This window comes from Symphalangus syndactylus, chromosome 15 (genome assembly GCF_028878055.3).
Source record: "Symphalangus syndactylus isolate Jambi chromosome 15, NHGRI_mSymSyn1-v2.1_pri, whole genome shotgun sequence".
NCBI lineage: Eukaryota > Metazoa > Chordata > Mammalia > Primates > Hylobatidae > Symphalangus > Symphalangus syndactylus.
This window is the reverse complement of record NC_072437.2, coordinates 84422128-84446404: the sequence shown is the minus strand read 5'-3', so window position 1 is coordinate 84446404 and position 24277 is coordinate 84422128. Positions and strand designations below refer to the sequence as shown.

General features: G+C 40.5%; 1 protein-coding gene across 6 annotated transcripts in view; it reads right to left on the bottom strand.

The window, feature by feature from the left end:
• Positions 1 to 3375: 3375 nt before the first annotated feature.
• The window catches only part of LRCH1 (leucine rich repeats and calponin homology domain containing 1), a 209249-nt gene continuing 188347 nt past the window's right edge, over positions 3376 to 24277 (bottom strand). For 3 of the 6 annotated variants that reach the window (XM_055244617.2, XM_063619095.1, XM_063619096.1), the window contains one exon: positions 8120 to 10646. In XM_055244617.2, coding sequence (XP_055100592.2) covers positions 10536 to 10646 — 111 coding nt within the window. In that variant the 3' untranslated portion in view covers positions 8120 to 10535. Of the gene's footprint in view, positions 10647 to 17585; positions 19552 to 24277 lie in introns of those variants that run through there. The other 3 variants (XM_055244614.2, XM_055244616.2, XM_055244615.2) reach the window with 2 other exon arrangements.

Sequence of the window (24277 nt, the reverse complement as noted above, 5' to 3'; positions counted from 1 at the left end):
TCGGTGATCATCCTGCAGTGTCTAGCTTGGGAGGCTGGGAAGGTGGTGAAGTCATTGAACCTGGAAATGCATATAAAGAAGGAGTTTGGGGAGGTACAGATGGAGGGCAATTTTAAACATATTTGCAGGACCCATAGGACATCCAAGTGAAGATACCCAGAATGACAGTATTCTGTATCTCAGAGAAGTAGGACCTAGCATTGTGAAGATATGCAGAGTTATAAGTTACCTGGGCTGGTGGACACCACCAGAGATCTTCAGCATGGATGGAAGAGTGCCAAGCATTTCATTTTTAGGAGGGCAGCGGTCGCGCACAGAAACAGAAGCCTATGAAGAAGATGGAAAAATAAAAACATTAAGAGATAAAAATTGTACGAAGAGAGAACTGGCTTTCAAGAAGCAAGTTTTCAGTGATCTCATACGCTACAGGAAGGCCAAATAGAACAAGCACCGGAAAGAGGCCATTGGATCTGGCAACTGAGATGGGACCCATGACTAAAAAGTATTTTCAATGAAGTGGTATGGTTAGAAGAAGAAATGAAGGCATTTGTCCATTCATTTATTCAACAAATATTCATCAAGCACCTATTATATATCAGGCCGTGTTCTAAGCCTTGAGGATACGGTAGTAAACAAAACCAAGACCTCTATTCTTACTAAGTTTACACTCCAGCGTTGCTTATAGAATACTCTTTAAAGAACTTAATAGGGAGAGGAGAAACTAGATAGTATTTTGAGGGAAAAGATGAAGTCAAGAAAAGTGTCTTTCTTATAGCCTGGTAATGTTTGAATTTGTGGCTAAATAATTAAACTGTAGGCGGAGAGGAGAGGGTGGAGGAGGAGATCAAGAGGCAAAGAGAGAGAGAGAGAGAACAAATAACAGAAAATCTCCCAAGGCTGTGGAGTTGGCATCTAACCTTGGGAGGGAGAAGGGCCATCTACTCCTCCAAGACCGGAAATAAGTTGACACTTCACTCCTGAGGCCCTCATTTTCCTTGTAAATTAAGAGGCAAGCTGGGGACAGATTGAACGAGATTTGAGACAACACTTTGGAAGAGCTGAAGCAGGAAGCAGGAAAAGAAGCCAATGGCACAAAGTCAATATTCAAGCAGAGTTGTGCCCAGTTAAGCAATAAAATTATGCGGCAAGGAGTCCTGTTACCTCACCACCTCCACATTCAGTCTAACTAGAGGCTGTGTGGTGTCTTCCAAGGCAGTAGACATGTCTTCTCCTCTTCCCCTTCCTCTGGCTTTTGTGACTATAGCAGGTATCTATGTGGAAATCAACTTGGAGGACAGCAAAAATTTTTTTTTTTTTTTTGGAGACAGAGTCTTGCCCTGTGCCCAGTCTGGAGTGTGGAGTGGCACAATCTCAGCTCACTGCAGCCTCCACCTTCTGGTCACAGGTGATCCTCCCACCTCAGCCTCCCAAGTAGCTGGGACTACAGGCACGTGCCACCATGCCCCTGCTAATTTTCGTATTTTTTGTTTGTTTGTTTTTGTAGAGGAGGGGTTTTGCCATGTTGCTCAGGCTGGTCTCAAACTCCTAGGCTCAAGTGATCCACCACCCTCAGTCTCCCAAAGTGCTGGGATTATAAGCAAGAGAAACTGTGCCTGGCCTTTTTTTATTTCTCAGAGAAAAGCGATAGTTGTGTCTTAGTCTGTCTGCGTTGTTATAAAGGAATACCTGAGGCTGGGTGATTTATAAAGAAAGGAGGTTTACTTGGCTCAGGGTTGGTTCTACGTGAAGCATGATGTCAGCATCTGCTGCTGGTGAGGGCTTCAAGCTGCTTCCACTTATGGTGGAAGGTGAAGGGGAGCCTGTGTGCAGAGATCACATGCCAAGAGTGAAAGCAAGAGACGGGGGAAGGTGCCAGCCTCTTTTCAACAACAAGTTGTGACAGGAACTAAGAGTGAGAACTCACCCCTGGCAGAATGGCACCAAGCCATTCATGAGAAACCCACCCCCATGGTCCAAACACCTCCCAGTATGCTCCACCTCCAGCACTGGGATGAAATTTCAACATGAAACTTGGTAGAACCAAACAAGCCATATCTAAACTATAGCATGCTGTTAGGACAGTTTATTGGCAAGTACCCCATTTTATTTACTTTGGCATTTCTAGTCACATTGGAAAGCGGCAGCCTATCTGCTTTTCCACCCCAGTCTCATCCCCACCTTGCCCCATTTTATGACTCACAAGCACCAATATCTTGCTCACTGCCTTCTCTAAATGCTCAGTGACTTTTTATCATGGGTGTTGCTGACCCAATCTATCTTTGCGACCAGCATTCCAAAAGCACAGAGCGTAATGGTCAGATGGATTTTCTATAGGTAACTGCCTGCCATGCCTTTGGTGTCATCACCTCTCTCACCTTGTCAGAAAATGTCACTTTACCTTCGTCCTGATGATGACTGTCCTGGATTCTCGATGACACTGTGCTTCACGCAGCAATCCTCAGCTCCAGACCTGCCTGACAGCATCCTCTGCCCATAAACACATGTACTTCTGAAAAGAAAGATCTACAGGTAGGACACAGCTGTCTTAGCCCTGGGTTTGTACTGACACAGATTTCCAGCCTACTTATTTAGACAGTCCTCCTCAAGTGCTTTGCTGGGCTTTCTTATTATTCATATATAAACAGAAATTAGTGTGTGGCATCACTTTCTGTCTTTTTACTTTCAGTCTATGCCCTTATATCTTGTTGTGTCTGTAAATATATAGTTGCATTTCTTGGAAATCCAATCTGCCTTTCAGCTATCTAGTTCCTTGCTATTTATCATGATTGCTGATGTATCTGAGTTTATTTCTACTCTGTAATTTGGGTCCCTTCCTTTACTCTGATCCTTCTGCTGCTTCTCCCCAGTCTACATCCTTCCTTACTTTTGGAAGGGACTTTCTAACTTTACATTCTTCTCTTTACTGATCTGAAAGTGATAGACACTCTTGTCTTTTCATTAAAGTTTTAACATGATTGAAAATGCAACAATGTATCTATCCTTCTCCAAAATAGTAAGAAACTGAAATATTTTAACTTAGATTAAGTCTTTTCATCTTGTATGTAGTACTGGCCAGCATTTTCTTTCTATTTTTGTTTTGTTTTGCTTTTCAGCAACCCCTACCCTAAATTAGCCATTAATATCATTAATGTACAGCCAGTGTTTGTTTGGATATGCACACACAGTTACATGTTTATCTTTTGGCAACTGTTTTTTTCTTTTTGGGGTGGGGGTGGTTAGACCTTCCTTCTCCCTGCAATATATTATTCAGTGAAAGTGTGTTGATAGTGAATTACGTTTTTGTTTGTCTCAAAATATTAAGCTATTTTCTCTCAGTTCTTTCCTTTCTTCTTTCTTCCTTTCTTTTTCTCCTTCTTTTCTTTCTTTTCCTTTCTTTTTCTTTCTTTTTCGCCTTCCTTCCTCCCTCTTTCTTTCTCTTTCTTCTTTCATTCTTTTTTCTTTCTTTCTCTTTCTTTTCTTTTGAGACTGAGTCTTACTGTATCGCCCAGGCTTGAGTGCAGTGGCGCAATGTCAGCTCACTGCAACCTCCCGCTCCAGGGTTCAAGTGATTCTCTTTCCTCAGCCTCCCAAGTAGCTGGGATTACAGGCGCACACCACCACAACCCGGCTAATTTTTGTATTTTTAGTAGAGACAGGGTTTCACCATGTTGGCCAGGCTAGTCTCAAACTCCTGACCTCCAGTGGTCCACCTGCCTTGGCCTCCCAAAGTGCTGGGAGTACAGGTGTGAGCCATCACTCCCGGCCTCTCTCAGCACTTTAAACAGATTATCATTGATTGGCTTCTGATTGTACTGCTGAGAGATCTGCTGCAGTACTTTTTTCCCCTGTAGGTAATCTGTCCTTGCTTTTAGAATTGTCTTTATCTGCAGTTTTAGCTCCCTCTTTAGAGACTGTAGGGAGTTCCCTAATTTTCTTATGATAAACAAAGCATTAAAATAAGTATGTGTTTATTTGATTACACATTTCTAGGCATGTTGTTGAGGGAAGTTTTCTTTGTGTGTGTGTAAATATGTCAGTTCTCTCTTGGGAGCTTGGCTGGGATACCTCTGCGGCGTGAGACATTCTGTGCCATTTCCCAGAACTTTCTGCAGGGCGGGGCTGCAGTCACTCCCTGTGGAGCTGGTTTAGAAACACACCCCCTATTGGCCATCTTCTCTTTCCTGCAGTACTTCCTCACCCCCCTGCTGGCTCCCAGTGCCCCTCAAAGACCTAAGGGCCCATGTCTTTATTTGAGGTCTGTATACTTGTAAAAGAAGCCTCTAAAATATTCTGTCAGTGCCTGTCCAGGGAACTCCACCTTTCCCTATAGTAAACAATACTACCCGGTGGGGGATCGGGGGGTGCAGGGAATGCATAAAATCTAATATTAACAAGAAAAAAGGTCAATATGTAAAGTTGTAATATGTAAAAATGTATAAGATGTCTTAAAGAAAATATCCCAAAGGTTTAATCATTCCCTATAAGGTGGAATTCTGGATCATTTTCCCCAACTACTTTTATACCTGCCAAAGTTCCTATATTATGCATGTATCAAAGGATTCCCTGTTTAATAAATGGTGCTGGGAAAACTGGCTAGCCATATGTAGAAAGCTGAAACTAGATCCCTTCCTTACACCTTATACAAAAATTAATTCAAGATGGATTAAAGACTTAAATGTTAGACCCAAAACCATAAAAAACCCTAGAAGAAAACCTAGGCAATACCATTCAGGACATAGGCATGGGCAAGGACTTCATGTCTAAAACACCAAAAGCAATGGCAACAGAAGCCAAAATTGACAAATGGGATCTAATTAAACTAAAGAACTTCTGCACAGCAAAAGAAACCACCATCAGAATGAACAGGCAACCTACAGAATGGGAGAAAATTTTTGCAATCTACTCATCTGACAAAGGGCTAATATCCAGAATCTACAAAGAACTCAAACAAATTTACAAGAAAAAAACAATCCCATCAAAAAGTGGGCAAAGGATATGAACAGACACTTCTCAAAAGAAGACATTTATGCAGCCAAAAGACACATGAAAAGATGCTCATCATCACTGGCCATCAGAGAAATGCAAATCAAAACCACAATGAGATACCATGTCACACCAGTTAGAATGGCGATCATTAAAAAGTCAGGAAACAACAGGTGCTGGAGAGGATGTGGAGAAATAGGAACACTTTTACACTGTTGGTGGGACTGTAAACTAGTTCAACCATTGTGGAAGTCAGCATGGAGATTCGTCAGGGATCTAGAACTAGAAATACCATTTCACCCAGCCATCCCATTACTGGGTATATACCCAAAGGATTATGAATCATGCTGCTATAAAGACACATGCACACGTATGTTTATTGCGGCACTATTCACAATAGCAAATACTTGGAGCCAACCCAAATGTCCAACAACGATAGACTGGATTAAGAAAATGTGGCACATACACACCATGGAATACTATGCAGCCATAAAAAAGGATGAGTTCATGTCCTTTGTAGGGACATGGATGAAGCTGGAAACTATCATTCTCAGCAAACTATCACAAGGACAAAAAACCAAACACTGCATGTTCCCACTCATAGGTGAGAATTGAACAATGAGAACACTTGGACACAGGAAGGGGAACATCACACAATGGGGCCTGTTGTGGGGTGGGGGGAGGGGGGAGGGATAGCATTAGGAGATATACCTAATGTTAAATGATGAGTTCATGGGTGCTGCACACCAACATGGCACATGTATACATATGTAACAAACCTGCACGTTGTGCACATGTACCCTAGAACTTAAAGTATAATAACAAAAAACAAATTATTACATCAAAAAAAAGCATGTATCACTTTGATAAACAGGGAGAAAATTCCAAAATAAAACAACAACAACGTAGTAATATTGAATTAAATTCAAAGAGAGAAATGGCAACAAAATTAGAAGCTTCTTCAGTAAATCTCTTTTATTCTGCTCTTTGTGGTTGGCCTTGATGTGTCTTAGCATTCAGACTAGTCCAGATAGACTCAGTTGGTCAGGTTTTAGCATGTGAATACGCTTGCTTTTCTAGGTTTAAACATTCTAATAATTGCCCAGGATTTTTTTTTAACTTTAGAAACTTCAATGGAGTCACCTCTGCTGGGAAGCCCTCTGTGCAGTGAGGGTACAGACCTGACCCAGCTGAGCCTCTCTCTCTCTCTTTCTTACCTGCTGTGACCTTGAACAAATTACCTGAACAACTGAGTCTCAGCTTCTCCTCATTAGTTTGCATTATTAATTAGAGATAGAAGCCCAGCTGAAATTGATTTTATGCAAAAGTTGTAGCCTCTTGGAAGTACTCATGAAAGATTTAACTACCTAGGCTTCAGAAATACAGGATTTCTTTCTTACCGGACCCAAACATCAGGGGTTTTTTTGCTGTCTCTTGTCCCTCTGTCTTTCTGTAGGCCAGTTTCTCCCTAGATCTTTTGTAGGTTTTATGTCTTCTGTCTTCAGTCACCAGGAGAAGAATTAAAATCCCAACGAAGAGACTTGTAAGTCAATTGTGAGGAAGGTGCAGCTCCTAAATGGATGAACCATAGCCAGGTGAGCAGCGCTATGTATGGGCCACAAATCTTTGTGGTATATGAGGCAGGAGTAGTTCCTACTCCTAGGAGTATGTGGTGTTAGGTGAACAGTCCCTTGGTGTCCACTACAAATCTCTTCCTTACAGGGTTATGTAAGTTTTTGAGCTAACGTGTGTAAAGTTGAATTCACCTCTTCAGTAGACACCGCTGCACTGTTCTAGGCACTGGCGAATCAGCAAAGAACAAAACAGACAAGAAGCCTTGTTCTAATGGGGCACACAGTTGAGATATAACACTTGACCCACAGTAGCTACTCAATAAATCACGCATTTCCCTGTTGCTCCAGCAAGTTTAAGATGGAAAGTGTCTGTGAAGAGCTGGAATTCTGTAATATGCAGAGGGACAACTAAGATTTTGGGATTTGGTGCAGTTGCAGCACCTCAAAGGAAAACACGGGCCATGTCTAGAGTGTCTTGACTCAGTAAATGAGAATCTTAAGTGCAAAGGCCCTGATACTGCTCCCTGAAGGCCCTGCTCAGGCTAGCGGTTTCGGGTCTGTGTGTATTTTATGTGGGGTGGGGTGGGGTGAGAACGTGGAAATGATGTGACTATTTTCACTTGAATTTCTCAAAGCAGCTGCTGTCTACCAAAGGTAGGCTAGCCATGTAGGGAAAACAAGACTGGCCCAGATCTAGTGGTGTAACGGAGGCAACCATTTCATTCTCTGGGTGTCAGATACCACAGTTGAGGAGGGAGGCCCAGATTCTGTGGTTTTCACAACATGGGCCAAGGAACCTTAAGTGTTCTCAAATATGCCCAAAAAACAAGTAGGGGTCCTGAATCCATGCCTTCACCTGAACCCCAAACCCATCATAGGAAATTTGCTACTGCTGTTATGTTACGCTGTAAGTTTTAGTTTGGGAGAAAAAAAGAGTATCCTGAGGGGTGTGTGTGTGTGTGTGTGTGTGTGTGTGTGTATGTATCGACAGATAGATGGAGTCATTCTTCTGATAGCTATACATGAATATACAGTCCTGTATCACATAACAACATTTTGGTCAATGATGAACTAAATATACAACAGTGGTCTCCGAAGATTATATAATACCATATTTTTACTGTACCTTTCCAATGTTTAACTATGTTTAGATACACAAATACTTACCATTGTGTTACAACAGCCTACATTATTCAGTATAGCATCATGCTGTGCAGGTTTGTGTCCTGGGAGCAATAGGCCACATAGCCTAGGTGTGTGGTCCGCTATACTACCAAGTGTGTAAATATACTCTATGATGTTTGCACAATGACGAAATCACCTAATGACACGTTTCTCAGATATATCCCTATTGTCACATGATGCATTACTATATATTCTTTCTCCAAATTTTATACACACACAGCTATACATACATATATACATATTATGTGCACATATACATATATATACATGATTGCTACAATCTGTTTCAGCAATGACACCCCATGATGTGTGTGTGTGTGTGTGTATGTGTGTGACCAGGGTCAACCTTTTTGATGGGTAAGTCAATTACAAAGTGGTTTGTACAAATCCAAAGTTTTAATGGCTGTTAAATAATCAAAGGAAGGATATTTGCACTATATACATTCTGTCCACTGATGATACTGTCAGCTGGCCATGCATTTTATTGCACATATAAACAGTGTACAAGGATCTTGAAGACGTCTTAGCCATACAAGGACTGCATTTAAAAGAAAGAAAAGCAATTTTACATAAGACTGAAGCCATTTACATTACACAGCCAACTTCAGGAAAATAATAAAAATTAATATCAAAAGAAGTACTTTAATTTTGAAAAAAAAAATCTCTCAAAACAATGATTACAAAGCTTCATGCTACCATATATACATGTAAAAAAATATTTCAGGACCCCGCATTCTGAATGCCCGTGAAGGTGCAGCAGGCTAAACTCCTACTTATATAGTCAACCTTTGAATGTTGCTTAAATTGTATACACTCTTTGTCCAAAATGTTTCCTTACATCATTATGCTATTTGACAAAACAGGTATTTGTGCAGTACAGAAAAATATTAAAATACATTTTAAGTTAGGTTAAAGTGCACAGTACATCTGATAGGAAATAACTGCTAGCTGCCAATCCAAATTTCCATTTTCAGAAACCTCCCCCCATCTTCCCAAGAGTGGAGGGCAGCCATTGCCCTGGTTGATGTTGGTCTGTGCTGACTGCACACTGAATCCTCCCCCTGGTGGTGTCTTTTCTTTTGCGTCCTCCTCTACATTTGTCTTACAAACTGTGGCTGCTGCTGCTGTAAAAACTTCTAATGGCTTTTCAAGGAGGTGAAAGTGCAGTCAGCATTCACAAGACTTAGAAAGGTGAATTACTGGGACATCTGTGATTGCAGCATGAGTGCGCATGCATGGAACTGCCTGCAGAAGGCTGCCGGGTTCCGTGAAGCCCTCTGTGAATCTCTGAGAGCAGCATGGGTTCCATTCCTTGGCTGGTTCTTCTCTAGCCCTATTTTGTTGCACTTGCTCCCTCCTCAGCCACTCAGCCTCACAAACTCCACTTACTGCACCCTCCCCTTAGCCTGCCTTGGTGGTGCTGCCCACAGGCTCACAATGACTCACTTCTGAGGTTTCACACCAGAGACTGTGAATCTTGCAGGATTTTACAGACTACTTGGAAAACCACCAACCACCAAATTAAAATAAAATGAGCACATCTCAGAATCATTTCCTCTTTTAAAACTGGCAGTTGTAAGAAGTGCTGGTTTCCTGATTCAGGTCCTATGTGCCTTAAGTAATTTCTGATACTCAGTCGAAGCTTCCCTTCAAACCCTTTTTGGTTCAACAATCAACTTTTTATCATCTCCACTTTCCTATACCATTTCTTCATTATCTACCTTTGGTGCTAAGCTCTCTTTAATGTAACCCAAGTTACAGTGCAAAAGTACACTTCAAGACACACGATGCTAACACTTATTATTTCTTTGTGTTAAAACGTGAATGTTTTGTGCATAGCAAAAGAAGTATGAATCCAAAAAATAATTGTTCACATTTTAGCTTCAAGTTTAATATGTCTTTTTTTTTCCATCACAGCTATTTACAAATAACTTTGGGGTGCTCTCTTGATTTTAGTCAGTTCATTATATTGGGGGACAGAGGGCTGCTGGAATGTAGGAAACTGGATGGAATGCAGAAATATAAATAAGACCAACGTTCCACAAACCAAAGTGTCAATATTGCCTCCCCAGAAAAGTTGTGTCCCAAAAGCACCTGTTTTTTGCTTTTTTTTTTTTTTTTGGAATCATATATACCAGAAACATGATTACTGAGACCTAAACTACCACACACCAAAGAGGATAGAAAATAACTCAATATTTATAATATTAAAATAAAGTGTTTAACCACAAAAAAGCAGTAATAAAATAGTTTCCTAATTTACAATTTGCATCCAAAGGATGAATAACAACTCACTAATAAATAATACTTATATAAATATTTTGTATGTCGAAAATAGTTTTTTAAAAGGCAGTGGTCTCAAGAAACTTCTTGAAAAATTTGGTGGTGAAAAACCTGATTGTGCCCCCCACCCCCCCACTAAATACATGAGTTTGGTTTTAATAAAACGAATGCATCTTGCTGCAAAACGGTTGTGCTTGGTGTTTTGGTAATGGCAGTCGGTGAGTGTGGAAAGGATGAAGGAGGGTGGAAAAGGCATTGATGTGCTGCTCAGTTTTTTTTTTTCTCCAGCTCCCTCCCTGGTTTCAAGATAAATACCTGTCAAGTCTTAAAGTCGGAGGTCAGCTCTGAAAGGTAGAAAATCCTCCCTTAGACTGAAAATTGTTTCAATGTAACTGGAGTCAGCGAAGTGACAGGCAGTGGGTGGGAGAGAGGGTTGAACAGGTGCCTGGAGCAGAGTTCAGGATCCTGGATGAGAGCAGAGTCTGAGCCCCCAGTGGAGAACGGGTAGATTCATGTGAATAGAGCCTTCGTTACGGTGATGTCTAGTAACGCTTGAATGGTAATGCCCACTTTGACCAGGCCTTTTTCTTCAAGGATGTGGTGGGGGAGACACAGCTTTTCCTAAAAGGAAAAAGAATAAAACATCAATTTTTAGATGATCGTACTCTCATTGTAAAATCCTGCTACATCATTGATGACATCAAAGTTAGGTTGAACACTCTAGTATGCTTGTTTGATCACCTATGCCAAGCTCCTTCTTTTGCTTTCAACCTACTGCAAAGACCTTTTCTATGTTTGCAGAGAAAATAATGATTTTTCACACATGCAGATTGTTCCAAAAAGGCTCCTGATCACCAGGAAGTCTTCAGATCTAAATATTTAAGAAAGTTTTACACTAAACAACTGAGCTACAAAGTCAGTCAGAGAGCACACACCAAGAATATAATAGCTTCTATTCTTATAAAGCAAAATTGCAAATAGCCCCTGACACATTTTAAAGGCACTCAAATATTCATTTGTACCGACTACACATTGTTATACTAACCATAGAACTTCACTTAGTTCATTTTACTTCCTGTGACCTCTGGAATGCAGGCAAGTGGGTGGACTGGCAGCCTTTCTTCGTGGTTTATGAACAGTCTTTATAAATTGGTAATTATAACTACAGTCCTCAATAGCCTCCCTTTCAAGACTCTTTCATAAAACTGTGAAATGTCCTGCTACTCTCTCATGTTGCATTTTTGCTCTTGGGAAATGTCCAGGACATACTATTTAAGAAAAATAATAAGCGTGAGTCACTTCTTGTGTGTAGAACCTTTCATGCTCCACAGACCAGTTTACAGAATAACACAATGAAATAATTTTCCACCTTTGTTATTTCACCCTGGTCTGATATCATTCAAGGGAATCTTCTTCCAGGGCGTGTCTCCTTGGCTGGGAAAAGACACCACAGCAAATATTCTCTTATCTACTTAATGACAGTGTGTTTTCCACAGCCCAATGTTTACTTTTTCTTTTTTCTTTTCTTTGACAGGTAAAAAAAAATTGTATTTATTTATGGTGTCCAACATGATATTTTGATTAAAGTATACATTGTGGAATGGCTAAGTCAAGCTAATTATCATATCCATTATTTCAGATACTTATGTTTTGGTAAGAACACTTAAAATAGAGTCTTTCATCAATTTTCAAGTATAAAATACATTATGATGAACTATAGTCACCATTTTGTATCCTTTGACCAATATCTTCCTATCCCCACCTCCCCACCCCACCCCTGGTAACCACCATTCTACTCTCTGCTTTCGTGAATTCAACGTTTTTAGCTTCCACATATTAGTGAGGTCATGCAGTATTTGTCCCTCAGTGCCTGGCTTATTTTACTTAGCATAATATCATCTAGGTTCATCCGTGTTGTTGCAAATGACAGGATTTCCTTCTTTTTAAGGCTGAGTAGTGCTGTTTTGAAGGAGACTTCAAGTGGGATCTGCATCCAGCCCTAGGTGATGGAGTCACTGTTCAGCAGGAAGCCAATTGGTGTGCTCTGCAAGGAAGCGCTTCCTTCCACGTGACACTTGCTTGAGGAACCGGATCTTCTTGCTGCCTCAATGCAGAACTCTCCAAAAATTACCAGAGACACAGGCGCTCTGTGCTTAAAAGACTTTCAAAGGACATGCCATGACATCTCCAATAACTTGTTCCACTCTCTCAAATGTCAGTGGGTCTTACTCTCTCACCATCTTACTGTATCTACTTTTCACCCTTCCCTACCTTGTGGCAAATTCAGAGAACCTCAGACTTTAACCTAGGCCTTAAGAGATGGCCCTATGTCAACAGAAGACAGTTGATTCTTTAAAGAACAATTTTAACCGTGATTTCATGTCACTGCTGTGTATCAAACTAGGATTATCTTGTCAGTGGCATATCAGGTGAGCATGCAAGTTCATGCTGCCTGACAATTTATTAGCCAAGTATCAACCTGAGAAAGGATGGGGGAGTTTTGAGTTGTGTGAGCTGTGAGCCAGGCTGTTAACAATGGTGCCTCCTTTTGTGGCATGGTGAGGGATATCTGTGGCCAGATGACAGTGTCCAGCCTCCCCTGGCACCATCTGCCACGGGCTTGTGAAATCACTTGAATCTGGCATTTCATTGTTAAGGCAGGTTCCACAAGGGCAAAGACATGTCTTCCTCATTCTACTGGCTCTGACGGCACCCAAGCCAACATCTGGCTTTGCAGGAAATTGTAAATGTCTTTTAAGTACAGTTAAGCTCCTGGTGCCAGATATTACTTGGGGAAAACAAGTCTTTACTTCATACCATATGTTAAAATCAATTTGAAATGAAATAAAGAGTTGAATGTTAAAAAAAAATCTACAACACCCCTCCCAATAACATAAAGGTGAATATTTAGTACTTTTTTCTGATAAATGGATGGGGAAGGATTTTCTAAGCTAAAAAGGCATTATGAAAAAGTCACAAAGAAAAAGAGCAAAACAATTGATTACCTAAATATTTAAAGTTTCCATGTGTTAAAAAAACAAACCTGATTAATGAGAAGATAAGTAACACTTAAAAACAAAAGTATTTGCATCAAATTACAAAGGGAACAATGTGCGTGGTGGCTCATGCCTGTAATCCAAGCACTGTGGGAGGCTCAGGCTGGAAGATCACTTGAGGCCAAGAGTTCGAGACTAGCCTGGTCAACATAGTGAGACCCCTATTTCTCCAAAAAAATTAAAGAAAATTAGCTGGACATGGTGGTGTGCACCTGTGGTCCCAGCTACTTGGGAGGCTGAGGTGGGAGGATCATTTGAGCCCAGGAATTTGAGGCTGTAGTGAGCTATGATTGTGCCACTGCACTCCAGCCTGGGCAATACAGCCATACCCCATCTCAAAAAAAAAAAAAAAAATTGCAAAGCATTTTATATGACACATAAGCTCAACAAATCAGTAGGAAAAACACTAACAAATCAATAGAATGCTGGGCAAGCAATGTGAATAGAAATTTTTGAATGAGGGATTTGCCTAAGACAATGCAGCAAGACATTTTGCTTTTCAACCTCAGCATTTAGCTATGTGTAGTCTAGAATGTGCCTGAATTCTAGCACGAGTATTTCCATAGAGCCTAATCTCTGTGAACAACACAGCTTATATGGAGCAAGGTGTCCTATCCTGTGTCCTGAAAGGAGAGTGGCATGTGTCCTCCAATGAGGGACTGACCCCAGTGCCTGATAAGCAGTGGCTCCAGTGGCCTGCAGGGTTCTAAGCTGAAGGGCATTCGAGGAAAAGGCTGGGGGCTCCACAAAAACAGGGATGGGAAGGTATCGAGGCCTCAGCCTCCCGCGAACAGGACATTTGGACACTTCACAGACTGAGTTAGGTGAAGGGCACCCTCTTTCCCAGGCCCTTGTTTTTTCAAGCAGCATTTCTTGCCTTCCTGGTCTCCACATTCCAAGCCAAGTGCAGAGTCCGAGATCCTCTCTCCTGCTTGTATGGCTAGTGATGAGCAGTAAACAGAAGACATAAAAAGGTATCCCTCAAATTCTTCCTGCCTCTTTTCAGACCCCCTGAGGAAGCCCAGAGGTGCCCTCAGATTACTTTGCTGAGGTTGGAGGGATGTAAGAAGACTCGCACAGGAAAACAGAAACCTTATACAAGCATGGCCATTCTGGTTATTCTATCACAGGATTGGAATGAAGACTCTGGTGGGAATTACACCTTGAGGTACTGGTTGGAAGGATGGCCAAGGGGAGGCTTCCAATCAGGAGGCATCCCAAGAAGGGGTCAGGGCCGTTTGCCATCACACCAGTCAGGACACTGCATCTCCCACAGAGCGGGGGATCCTTAAAGTGTGCATAGAAGCTGGAATTAGGAAGGAATCATGGTAGGTATACAGCTGGATGAGGAATGACTCAGAAGAGAAGGGCCCTCTAAGGATCAGGCCGGTAAAGTGGCCCTTCCAGCAGGCCCCTTGTTCATAATGGACTTACAGCAGAGACAGCTGTACCTTTATATTGACTTGAAATGAATTTAAGTTGCACTGTTATAGGATCCCAGAGATTTTTGTTGAGAACGTGACAGTAGACTCTCAGTTTACCCATGGGCTTTTTTAAAGTTGTGTTTCTTTTTAAAGTACCGAGCAGAGTCATGAAGTAGTCTCCTGCATAAAAATAATGATTCTGACCGCCTTTGAAGAACTCATGCTTCAAGTTACTTCTCCAATGGTAGAATCTATTAGGTTCACCCATATCCCGTCATCTACCCTTCTGAGCCACAGCAAACGAAGGTGGAAAAGACGGCAAGCCATAAAGACTAAATGCTAACTTTGAAAAACTTCTGGGCTACCTCCTACATGCCGGGCACCAATACTACAGCTTTGTATTGGTGATTTCTTTATGATAACCCTGCAAGACAGACATTAATATCTCCATTTTACAGATGAGAAAACTAAGACAGACAGATAGTTCCAGTAACTTTGTGACACTAAACAGCTGGTAAGTCCTGGAAGCAAGGTTTGAACCACATGTGTCTTAGAGCCAGGGCTCTTTCCATAATACTACGCCTCTTCCCATGAATCCCTTACTTAATGGGTAAATATGTTAGGTCTGCGGTCATGATATAGGAAGAGGTCCTGTGGCCCCTGGAGTTTTTTGATGGCAAGTCCCATCAATTTCAATGTCAGGTGGGACCAGCGAACCCTCAACTCAGTGTCAGGGTTAGCTCTACTGCTCAGCTCATCTTGTCCTGGCAGAAAACACCTGCTGGGAACAGGATGAGCCATCACTGCCTGACTCTCCTCCTTCTACAGTTTCTTATGCTCCCAAAGAGACACACACTTACTTCTGAGCCAGCCACTAGCCTAAAATGGCATCATCCCACCAGCATATTTCATTTTGTTCAGGCTGCTTCTTATATATAAAGTCCTGGCACTACATTGTTAGAGCCTTAAAACTACCTGTGTGTTATTTTAAGTATGAGAGCTTTAAGTTCCTGCATCAGTGTCTTCAATGTGAAATGGAGACCATTCAACATCTTACAGAGATTTCTTGTTGCTCCTCCCTGGATTATTTACTTTGCAACCATGCTACCTTCTAGTCCATCCTCTCCCTAGAACACTTCATTATCTACACACACATACACCTCAACCCTAGTCCCTCTCCCCTCCCCACTCCACTGGCTATTCCTGCACGTTTACTAAGTCTCAGTGGAAACACCACCATCCCAGGGTGCATTCATGGTCCCCTATTCCCCATCAGGGTCAGGTCTCTTTTTCAGAATCCTGTACCCATTCCACCACAGGTCCTTATCATTTCAATTCCTCTTTACTTGTCTAAGGACCTACTAGATCAAGGGTTGGCAAACTATGGCCTGCAGGCTAATCCAGCCCGCAGCCAGTTTTTGTAAATAAAATTTTATCAGCACACAGCCACACCTATGTTTGATGTAACATCTATGGCTGCATTTATGGTACACAAGCAGAACTGGGTAATCCCAACAGAATCTGCATGGCCCAAGGAGCCTAAAATGTTTCCTTTAGGCCCTTTATGAAACAAGCTTGCAGACTCCTGCTATAGACTGTAAGCTTTTTGAGGACTGGGTCATGTGTCCCAGTGACTTTTTTATCCCCAGGGTCTTGCAGAGATTGCTCATTCAATATTTATGGAATGACAGAATGAACACAAAAATGAACAAAGTCTCAGTGAAAAGCCAGGAAACTAGACTCTGACCATCTTAAAGAAGAAAGAAAGGGCACATTCTATATACCAAATTGATTGTTTATTGAGAACTAATTTTGAAATACGAAGCCTAATTTTTCAAAACCGAGTCTCCTGAAATAAAATCATATTATTTTTCACCTAATCCAAAACAACTTTCAGTTTCTTAAAATTTTAAAATATCATCCCTACTTTTTCCCCATAGGCAAAGGCAAAACACCCTTTATCCTTATGACTCAATCAGGCAACGACATGAGTTTTCGAGAGATAACCCAGCTCACCACACACTAGTTTTAATTTCTTATAAACAAATAGCAGCAGGATATCAAGTGCCTTTATTTATCTGCTCTCACTGATGAAATTTATACTCAATTATCATACATTGTAGTTCTGCAGGGCCCCTTTCCACCAGCCCCATTTCATAAGTGTCTCTCCCTAAAAATAACAAACCAGAAATCCATAAATAGGAAAGATGATTAGAAATTAGGTGTCATAAATTTTGGAAATCTTGACACAGAGTGGAGAGTTGCCACCGGTTGGAGAAACTGGAGAAAGAGAATATAAATGGCTATTTCAAAAAGAAAATGTAAACAGATACTTGGCTCCTTTTATCTGATATTGGAAGGGAGTACTGAAAAAAATGGTCTTTCTTGTGAGGAGGAGATTTGGTCAGCACAATAAACCACTCAGTGACATCCCTGACTACTTCTCGGACTCTAAGGAGGTCAGCCAGGTATCCCCAGTCAAGCTGCAAGGGCAGGCAAGGGCAGGCATCTGCAGGCATCCAGTTAGCATATGAACTGGTGCACGGGTACCTTGGAGAAAAACCACAGAGAAGCTTAATATTCTGATTAGAAATTAATGGCTTGGCAATGGACAGAACAGTTCGTTCAAATTTTTGCCTAAAGGACTAAATTAATTGTGTTCTGCTAGTTACCATACTACTAATGAAAAAACATCATCCAATAAATCCCAAGAAGTGCAGTGCATTAGAATACAGACAAATTAATGACAGAAAAATCAAAGTGCATCCAGAGAATAATTTGGATGCCAGAATTAAAATATAAACGTCTTTTAATTTGTCTTTAACATGTTTTAATTGAACTATATCAACACTGCAAATTAAATCTACTCTTACATGAGTGTCCTACTCAGTTTTTATTGATATTATTTTAAGGTGGCAACCCAGTAAGTTTTCTCTTTTTTTCCCATTTTCTTCCCAGAAAGAAGGCAAAAACCACCACAGTGGTGACCATTAAAGAGAAGCCTCAATGCACTGCAAAGCTGGATGGGAATGCTGTGAGCTCATGAATACATGTATCAATGGGCTGATAAAAACTTGGAATAATCACCCAAAATGTGTTTATTAAGCAATTTATGGCTCAGGGTGCTCATTAGACATTGTACAAAGGGATTTTATTGTGTTACAGATTGAAGAGTACAAGATAGCACCAAAAGTAATTCAGTACATCTGTGGGTTATTCATATACAACTGAGGTTAATTAGATAACTTCTACATACCCTGCATTTCACCAATCAACACAAAGTCAGGGGGAAAAAAAACTCACATAACTCAAGATACCGTCATGTAAAGAATGCTTCCTGTTAGCAAATCTGATCTGACTTAGCAGCAAGGAATCTTTATAAATATATTCTTCTAACTACGTGGGTCTTCCATATTTTCAAGTCCCCTGGATTCATGAAAATGTTCAGAAAAATAAGATTTTCTTCTTAGTAGCCATCTATGAGAGCTGTTTGCATCTTAATAAACTAGAAATTTATCTTGAGGAAGCTAAGTCCATCATCTCCCCAAGCTAAGAAACAGGATTTGGCAAACAGCATGTAAAATAAGGAGGCTGCCTTGACCTTGGAACAAGGCCCTCTCATATTATACAAAGACACCCCTGAATCCAGGGACATTCTGGCTAAGATAAAATTCTTTTTTTCCTTTTAAATGCAAACTGATCGCATTGCTCCAAATGCAGATATAGTTACTATATAATCCTTTGAGCTGACTTAAAAATAAAGCAGTTTGCTAGTTAATATCATTGAAAATCAAAGGCTAAATGAACATTTCAAATAATTAGAGAAACTACATTCTTCTAAAATGAGAGTAATCTTCTTCTTGACTCCTGCCATCATAACCCAAGCCCCAGGACCAAGAATGTTCCATGGCTCATGGCTTTATTTGAAAATGAATAGAGTCGAATACATCACATTCTGGACTGGCAGTTATTATGTGATGTGGCAAAAAAGCAATGATCCGTTCCATTGTTTAAAAATAGAAATCTCTCTGGAAAATGCTTTTCTAAGAGCCTCAAGAGAAGACCTAACAAGGAGTTAAGCAGTAAAAAACATGTTTCAGTGACTCCTCCACGTGAGGCTCTAACAGCAACGACACTTCCTTCCCTGGGGCGCCCTTCTGCATAGGACAGAGGGGCTTGCTGGGGTGGAAGTTGGCGGCCACACTGTCCAGTGCCCTTCACGGCTCCCTTTTTAGGAAATTTGGGAGGAATCCAATCGAATGGCCATCAAGGCAGTGTGTGTACGTGTACACATCCAGATAGTATTTCCAACTTGGTCAATAGTGGTATTATTAAAGCTTTGTGTAGATCAAGTTGGGCCAAAATGTTAGTTTTCTGTCCCACCTGCAAGGTGGCCCCTATACAGCTCAAGTGCCCAGTCCTGAATTAGAATTCTAGTTCAATACTGACCCAAAGGAAAGACTTCCATATGCTAAATCCCTGTCCTCAACACTCTTGTCCTGGAATCCTCCTCCCCTCTGCCCAGGGCAGCAGCTCACCGGGAGGGAGAGGAGGAACTGCGTGGCACTGCTGCTGGCACTATTGGATGAGGAAGCATGCGGTGTGCATACACTTTGCAGTCGTCATTGTTTTTCAGTAAGTGAGAGGAATTATACTAAACTGTATTCTACAAAGTTTGTGCTTCTGGAAAATCTGATTTGGTAACGCTCAGCTTCAAAACTCGAGAGATTACTGAAGACATGACAGGGATGGAAGTTTGAAGGCAAAGGCTCAAAGGGAGGAAGGACCCTGCAAAGGTTGAGGGCGACAGAGCACAGCGTTTGGATGCACGTGCAGACGTTATGCGGACAGAGCATTCCAGTGGTAAGTGATATAGACCAGCACTATAAAGAGAATATGGACAAGACAGAAGCCTATAAGGTCCCTGGAGCGGAGGGCAGAAGTTGGTGGTGGGGCTTTCTCCCCGAGTGCCAGCAGAGTGTCAACAGTCTTTCGAATGTGACGAAAATCCAACTGCAGGATGTCACACGGAGAGCAGAGGTCAGCCTATTCCGAGGGCAGCCATTAGAACAGAAAGAGACAGTGCATACAATTAAAAATACACGGAGGAACAGCTAGAAAGAAGCACACATTTTTGGTTACTAGCAAATGGCAGGAGTAACCCCTTATTTCAAGCAGGTAAGACCCTTTCATCATTAAAGATTTTTTAATCCATCATAATAGTAGAATAGAATACCTATTTTGTGCCAATGGGTCAAAGAAATCCTTCACTCACAATCTCGCCACGAAGGAACGGCATGTTCTGCAATTTACACACCATTCTGCCATTCACACAGTTTTAATATTCAAGGTATCATGTGCTCATCAGTGTCATAAAAATAAGAGATTTTCACTTGGGACGTTTTAACTTAATCTTACTAAATGAAAAACTACAGAGTTTAAAATGGAATCCCTACCCCTACTCTCCATTCTCTTAGTGCATTTTTTTACCCTGTTCTATGTAGACTTAGATATAAAGTAGTTCTCTCTGAAACTTAACATACACATTTAATTTTTTTTTCATTTTATGCTTGATAAACTCTGGGGAATGCTAGTTCTAAGTATGTCCCTACATGTGTCAGAAAGTATATTACATTTCATATTTTTGCAACAACACATTAACCAAAAGTCTAGGGGAGGCTTCTTGGATGTGTAGTGAGAGTAGAGAGTAAAAGTACACCCCCACATGGAGTTATTATGTAAATTGCTTCACTACCAAACAGGTATATTGGGGCAGCAGGAGTAGACCTCCGTGTTTTATCTACTCAACAGTCACCACGTAAGGAAGCAGAACACCTATTTCTCAGCTAACTGCAAACTAAGAGGCTCAGTTTTCTGCGTTGACTTTCAGCAGCCTATTGCTGTCAGAAAGCAAACAATTGTCTCATTCCTGAACCGGAAATGACCACAGTTTAAAATTAACAGGAATTATAATTGATATATTAGCAAGAAATAAAAGCTGTGGTTTTGTTTCCAAATTAAACAAAGATTGAAAATATGTGTGATCTGTTTCATAAATACGTCTTATTTACAGATTAGGTAAGGCATTTAAGATACATGTTATGTATATTTTACATACTTTGCTACAATTTTGTCCTTTATTTTGGCCTCACTGCTAAGCAGCTACACATCATGGAGCAACTGAAAGACGTTTCTAAGTTAGAAGTTTTGCCTCACTTGTGTCCTCTGAAGTCAGCTCGATGCCCTCAGTTAAGTAGGAATACTACAAAATTAGGTTGGTTGAATAAGATTAAAAACATTCTAATTTTATTTTATTAATGAAGTTAGGATACTCTTAAAATATTTTTAAGATGAATAAACCATGTTATATGTATTCAGATGTTGTATCTTTTCTCAGTGGATCTGGAGAAATCGAGCTACCACTGTTAGAGTTCTCCCAAGAATTAAAACAGCTACACATAAATTGGATTTCACTGAGAGACTCTGATGCTGCTCATGGATTAATAGATGAGGAAACATCTAAGAAAAGTTTTCTATTGCAATAAGAATTTTCTATTGCGATGTTGTGCTTAACCAGGGAAATCCGAGCAAAGCAGTCATAAGACAGAAGGCTGATAGGCAAACCGAAATGTGATTTTCACAAAACTAGTATTTGCATGTTAAAAGCAGATGATTCTATCTTCAGCAAGTATTTCAGTACATTTCGCAGAACCCTAAAGAACATGTCTGGTCTGCTCTCTGGCAGCACCATCAGAGAACTAGAGTCAGATCAACTTGGCAGTTTTCAGTAGTACACTCCTCACGGGGGCAGGCAACACAGACCATTCTTCTCATCCAGGAAACAATTTCACGATGCCACAGACTCTGGGCTTAATTAAAGTGGGTGAGACCTAAAGTCACAGCCTATAGTGGTTAATTTAAATTAAATCGCAATCTCTAAAGAAAAAGGAATGGATCTAAGACTGTCTGGTAGGTAAAAATCTGAAGCACCATGATGAATGTGTGGAGTGTGAGCTGCTGTGGCCATCTGAGAACTGCTCTCTGATTCAACCCTATGTCACATAGCCAACAGTCATTTCAGCCCTTGAAATGGGGCCGTGAAGCAAACCAGGGCTAAAATTCCTAATTTCTGACCTGTAAGGTTCTGCCCTTTGTGCTTTCCAAAATTTAGCCTTACTGAGAGGGACGTAGAGATTATACCTTATTTCTTTATGAAAATTAAAATTGGAAAATGCTAAAAAGGAAGGAAATTTAAAGAGGCAAAATTTCACCATGTACTTACAGAGCATTTGTAATCACTACAAGGCATTTGTAAAACACAGTTAATTCACTAAGAGTCCCCAGAGGCAAGTGCGGATGCTAATGCCCATTATAGTGAACAAAAATCACGATCACCAGAGGTTAAGAAATTCACTTGGGTTGCACACAACCAGAGTGTGTGACCGAGATTATTACTGGACCAGTTTCCCCAAATACTATGGATACAAAGAGAAAAGTAGACAGATCCAGCAGTTCAGGGTGTACTACAGTCTAAATTCTAAGAACTAAACATATCTAGGCAGAAGTTTTATTTAAAACTTTGGAATATATTTACTTTACTTAAATATAATCTTAATATAAAAAGTCAATATGCTTACAAAGTATTTTTTAATCTAAAATATCATAATACAAGAATGTTCATGGTCATTCTGCAATATTTAAAGCCATAATTCAGCGATGAGGTATAATTTGGCAGGGAGAGGAGAGAGGTGGGGAAGGATTTCCAGTCTTCTCCAAATATATGACAACTAATTGCCAATTTTATGGACTTAGAGAAAGCTAGGAATAGCTTGGAAATTAGTTGCATCCTTTATAGCTAGAAAAGAGCTAGATTGGCTGTTTTCAATAAATCATAAATTTTAAAATTGATGTTAATAAAACAATGAACCTGTCTTTCACCCTTAGAATGAACCAATATAAATGGAAAATTAAAATAAATCTTGTAATAAGAATCTCATCCTTTTACAAAGTGTTAGTTATGATTTAAATTAACACTAAAGTCATTGACTTGGGGAAGAAAAAGAGGTATCAGGCTCAGAGAAGATAAGGGACCCATTTCTCTTATTCTTAAGATTAAAACAAAAAAATAGTAGCTTCAATTTATAGATTGTCTTTCAAAAACAAAAACTTCAACCAGTGGTATGTGTAATTTCCTAAACCCTCACAAGAGGTGTAAAGTGGGAACACTATAATGACTTTCATATATAAAACCTTTAACACAAAAAATGCAAATATGAAAGTTGCAAAAGATAAGGAAAACTCAGCCATAATTCCACTTACACTGACACAATCATCATTAGCATCTGAATGTACTTTAGGGTTTTATTTGTAACTCCCTTTGGCTGATGCAGAAGCTCAAGGATGCCAAGTGACTCGCCCTTGTGCATGTGGAATGAAAACTTCCTGCTTCCTCCAGCACTCTGAGCTGCCCAGATAGGCAGGAAGGGGCCCTAAGCTGTCAAGGAGCCTACCACTGTCAGCTGAGTTGCTGCCTTTAATAGTCTTCTCTATCTTTTCTCTGGAAACAGTAAGGAAGACGAAGGGCTGAACATTTAGACGACAGAGTACATTTCTATTCTAACTCCCCTCATCTAAAGAGGGCAAGTCTGTTAAACTAAGCACCTCATGCCTTACAGAAGTTTGAGATCAAAGTTACCTATTTAAAATTAAGTAGAAAAATTCCCCTGGTGAACCAAATAAACATCTATTTCCTAAGTTTTTGATGCTTCATAAATTAGATTTCTCTCAACCTGAGAGAATACTAATAAGAGCCCTAAAATATCCCTAAATTTGGATCCACTTGAAAACCTCCAGTAGTCAACCATGAACTGTACCAACCAGGAACATGTAGCCAATCTGCTACATAGAGATTAGAGGTCAGGAATCTCCAAGAGCACTCAGAAAAGTCAAAGGAAGCCCCAATGTGTCCATTAAAATTCTCATGGGGTCAAGGCCTAATTGGAGTCAGATTCTTAGGTGATGCAGAAAATATATCCCAAAGAATTTGGAAGCCCACTAAGGGCTGTCTTCAAGACCAAGTTGATGCTTGCACTAGAGGTTGAAGACAGCTACAAAGTCTGACCACTAAGCATCAACAGCACAAAGGGATGTGGGATGGTACCTAATACTGCTTATAATTCTGAATGTAGCCAATGTGAAAATGCTGCATTTATGAATCAGCCACAACAGAACTACTGTCTTCTACCCTACTGTAAAAAGTGGGCTTAAAATACCACCAAGGGTTGGGCACAGTGGCTTATGTCCGTAATCCCAACATTTTTGGAGGCAAAGGTGGGAGGGTGTCTTGAGCCTAGGAGTTCGAGACCAGCTTGAGTAACATAGAGAGACCCCGTCTTAAAAAATCATAATAAATTTTTTTAAATGTCATGGAGGGATAGTCTCACCCACTAACCTTTACTATTTATTCAGTGAATTTAGGTAGTATACTGCCACAACCTTCATAGACATGTTTCCTGGATACTAGAGAAACCACAAAGTGGTTCCAGCTGCAGAAGCAAAGAGAAGTGTGTCATGAACTGTGACCCACCCTGGAGCAAATGCCTGGGACTGTGTTTACGGGGACTTCTAAAGAAAATCATTTATTATTATTTCCATCCCATTTTCTTACTTTACATGTAATAATTTAACTAAATCTGCTCAGCTACTGTATTCCATCTATATGAATGTGAAAAAATTATACAAACTGCTGACCCTGACTTTGGCTTATAGTTTC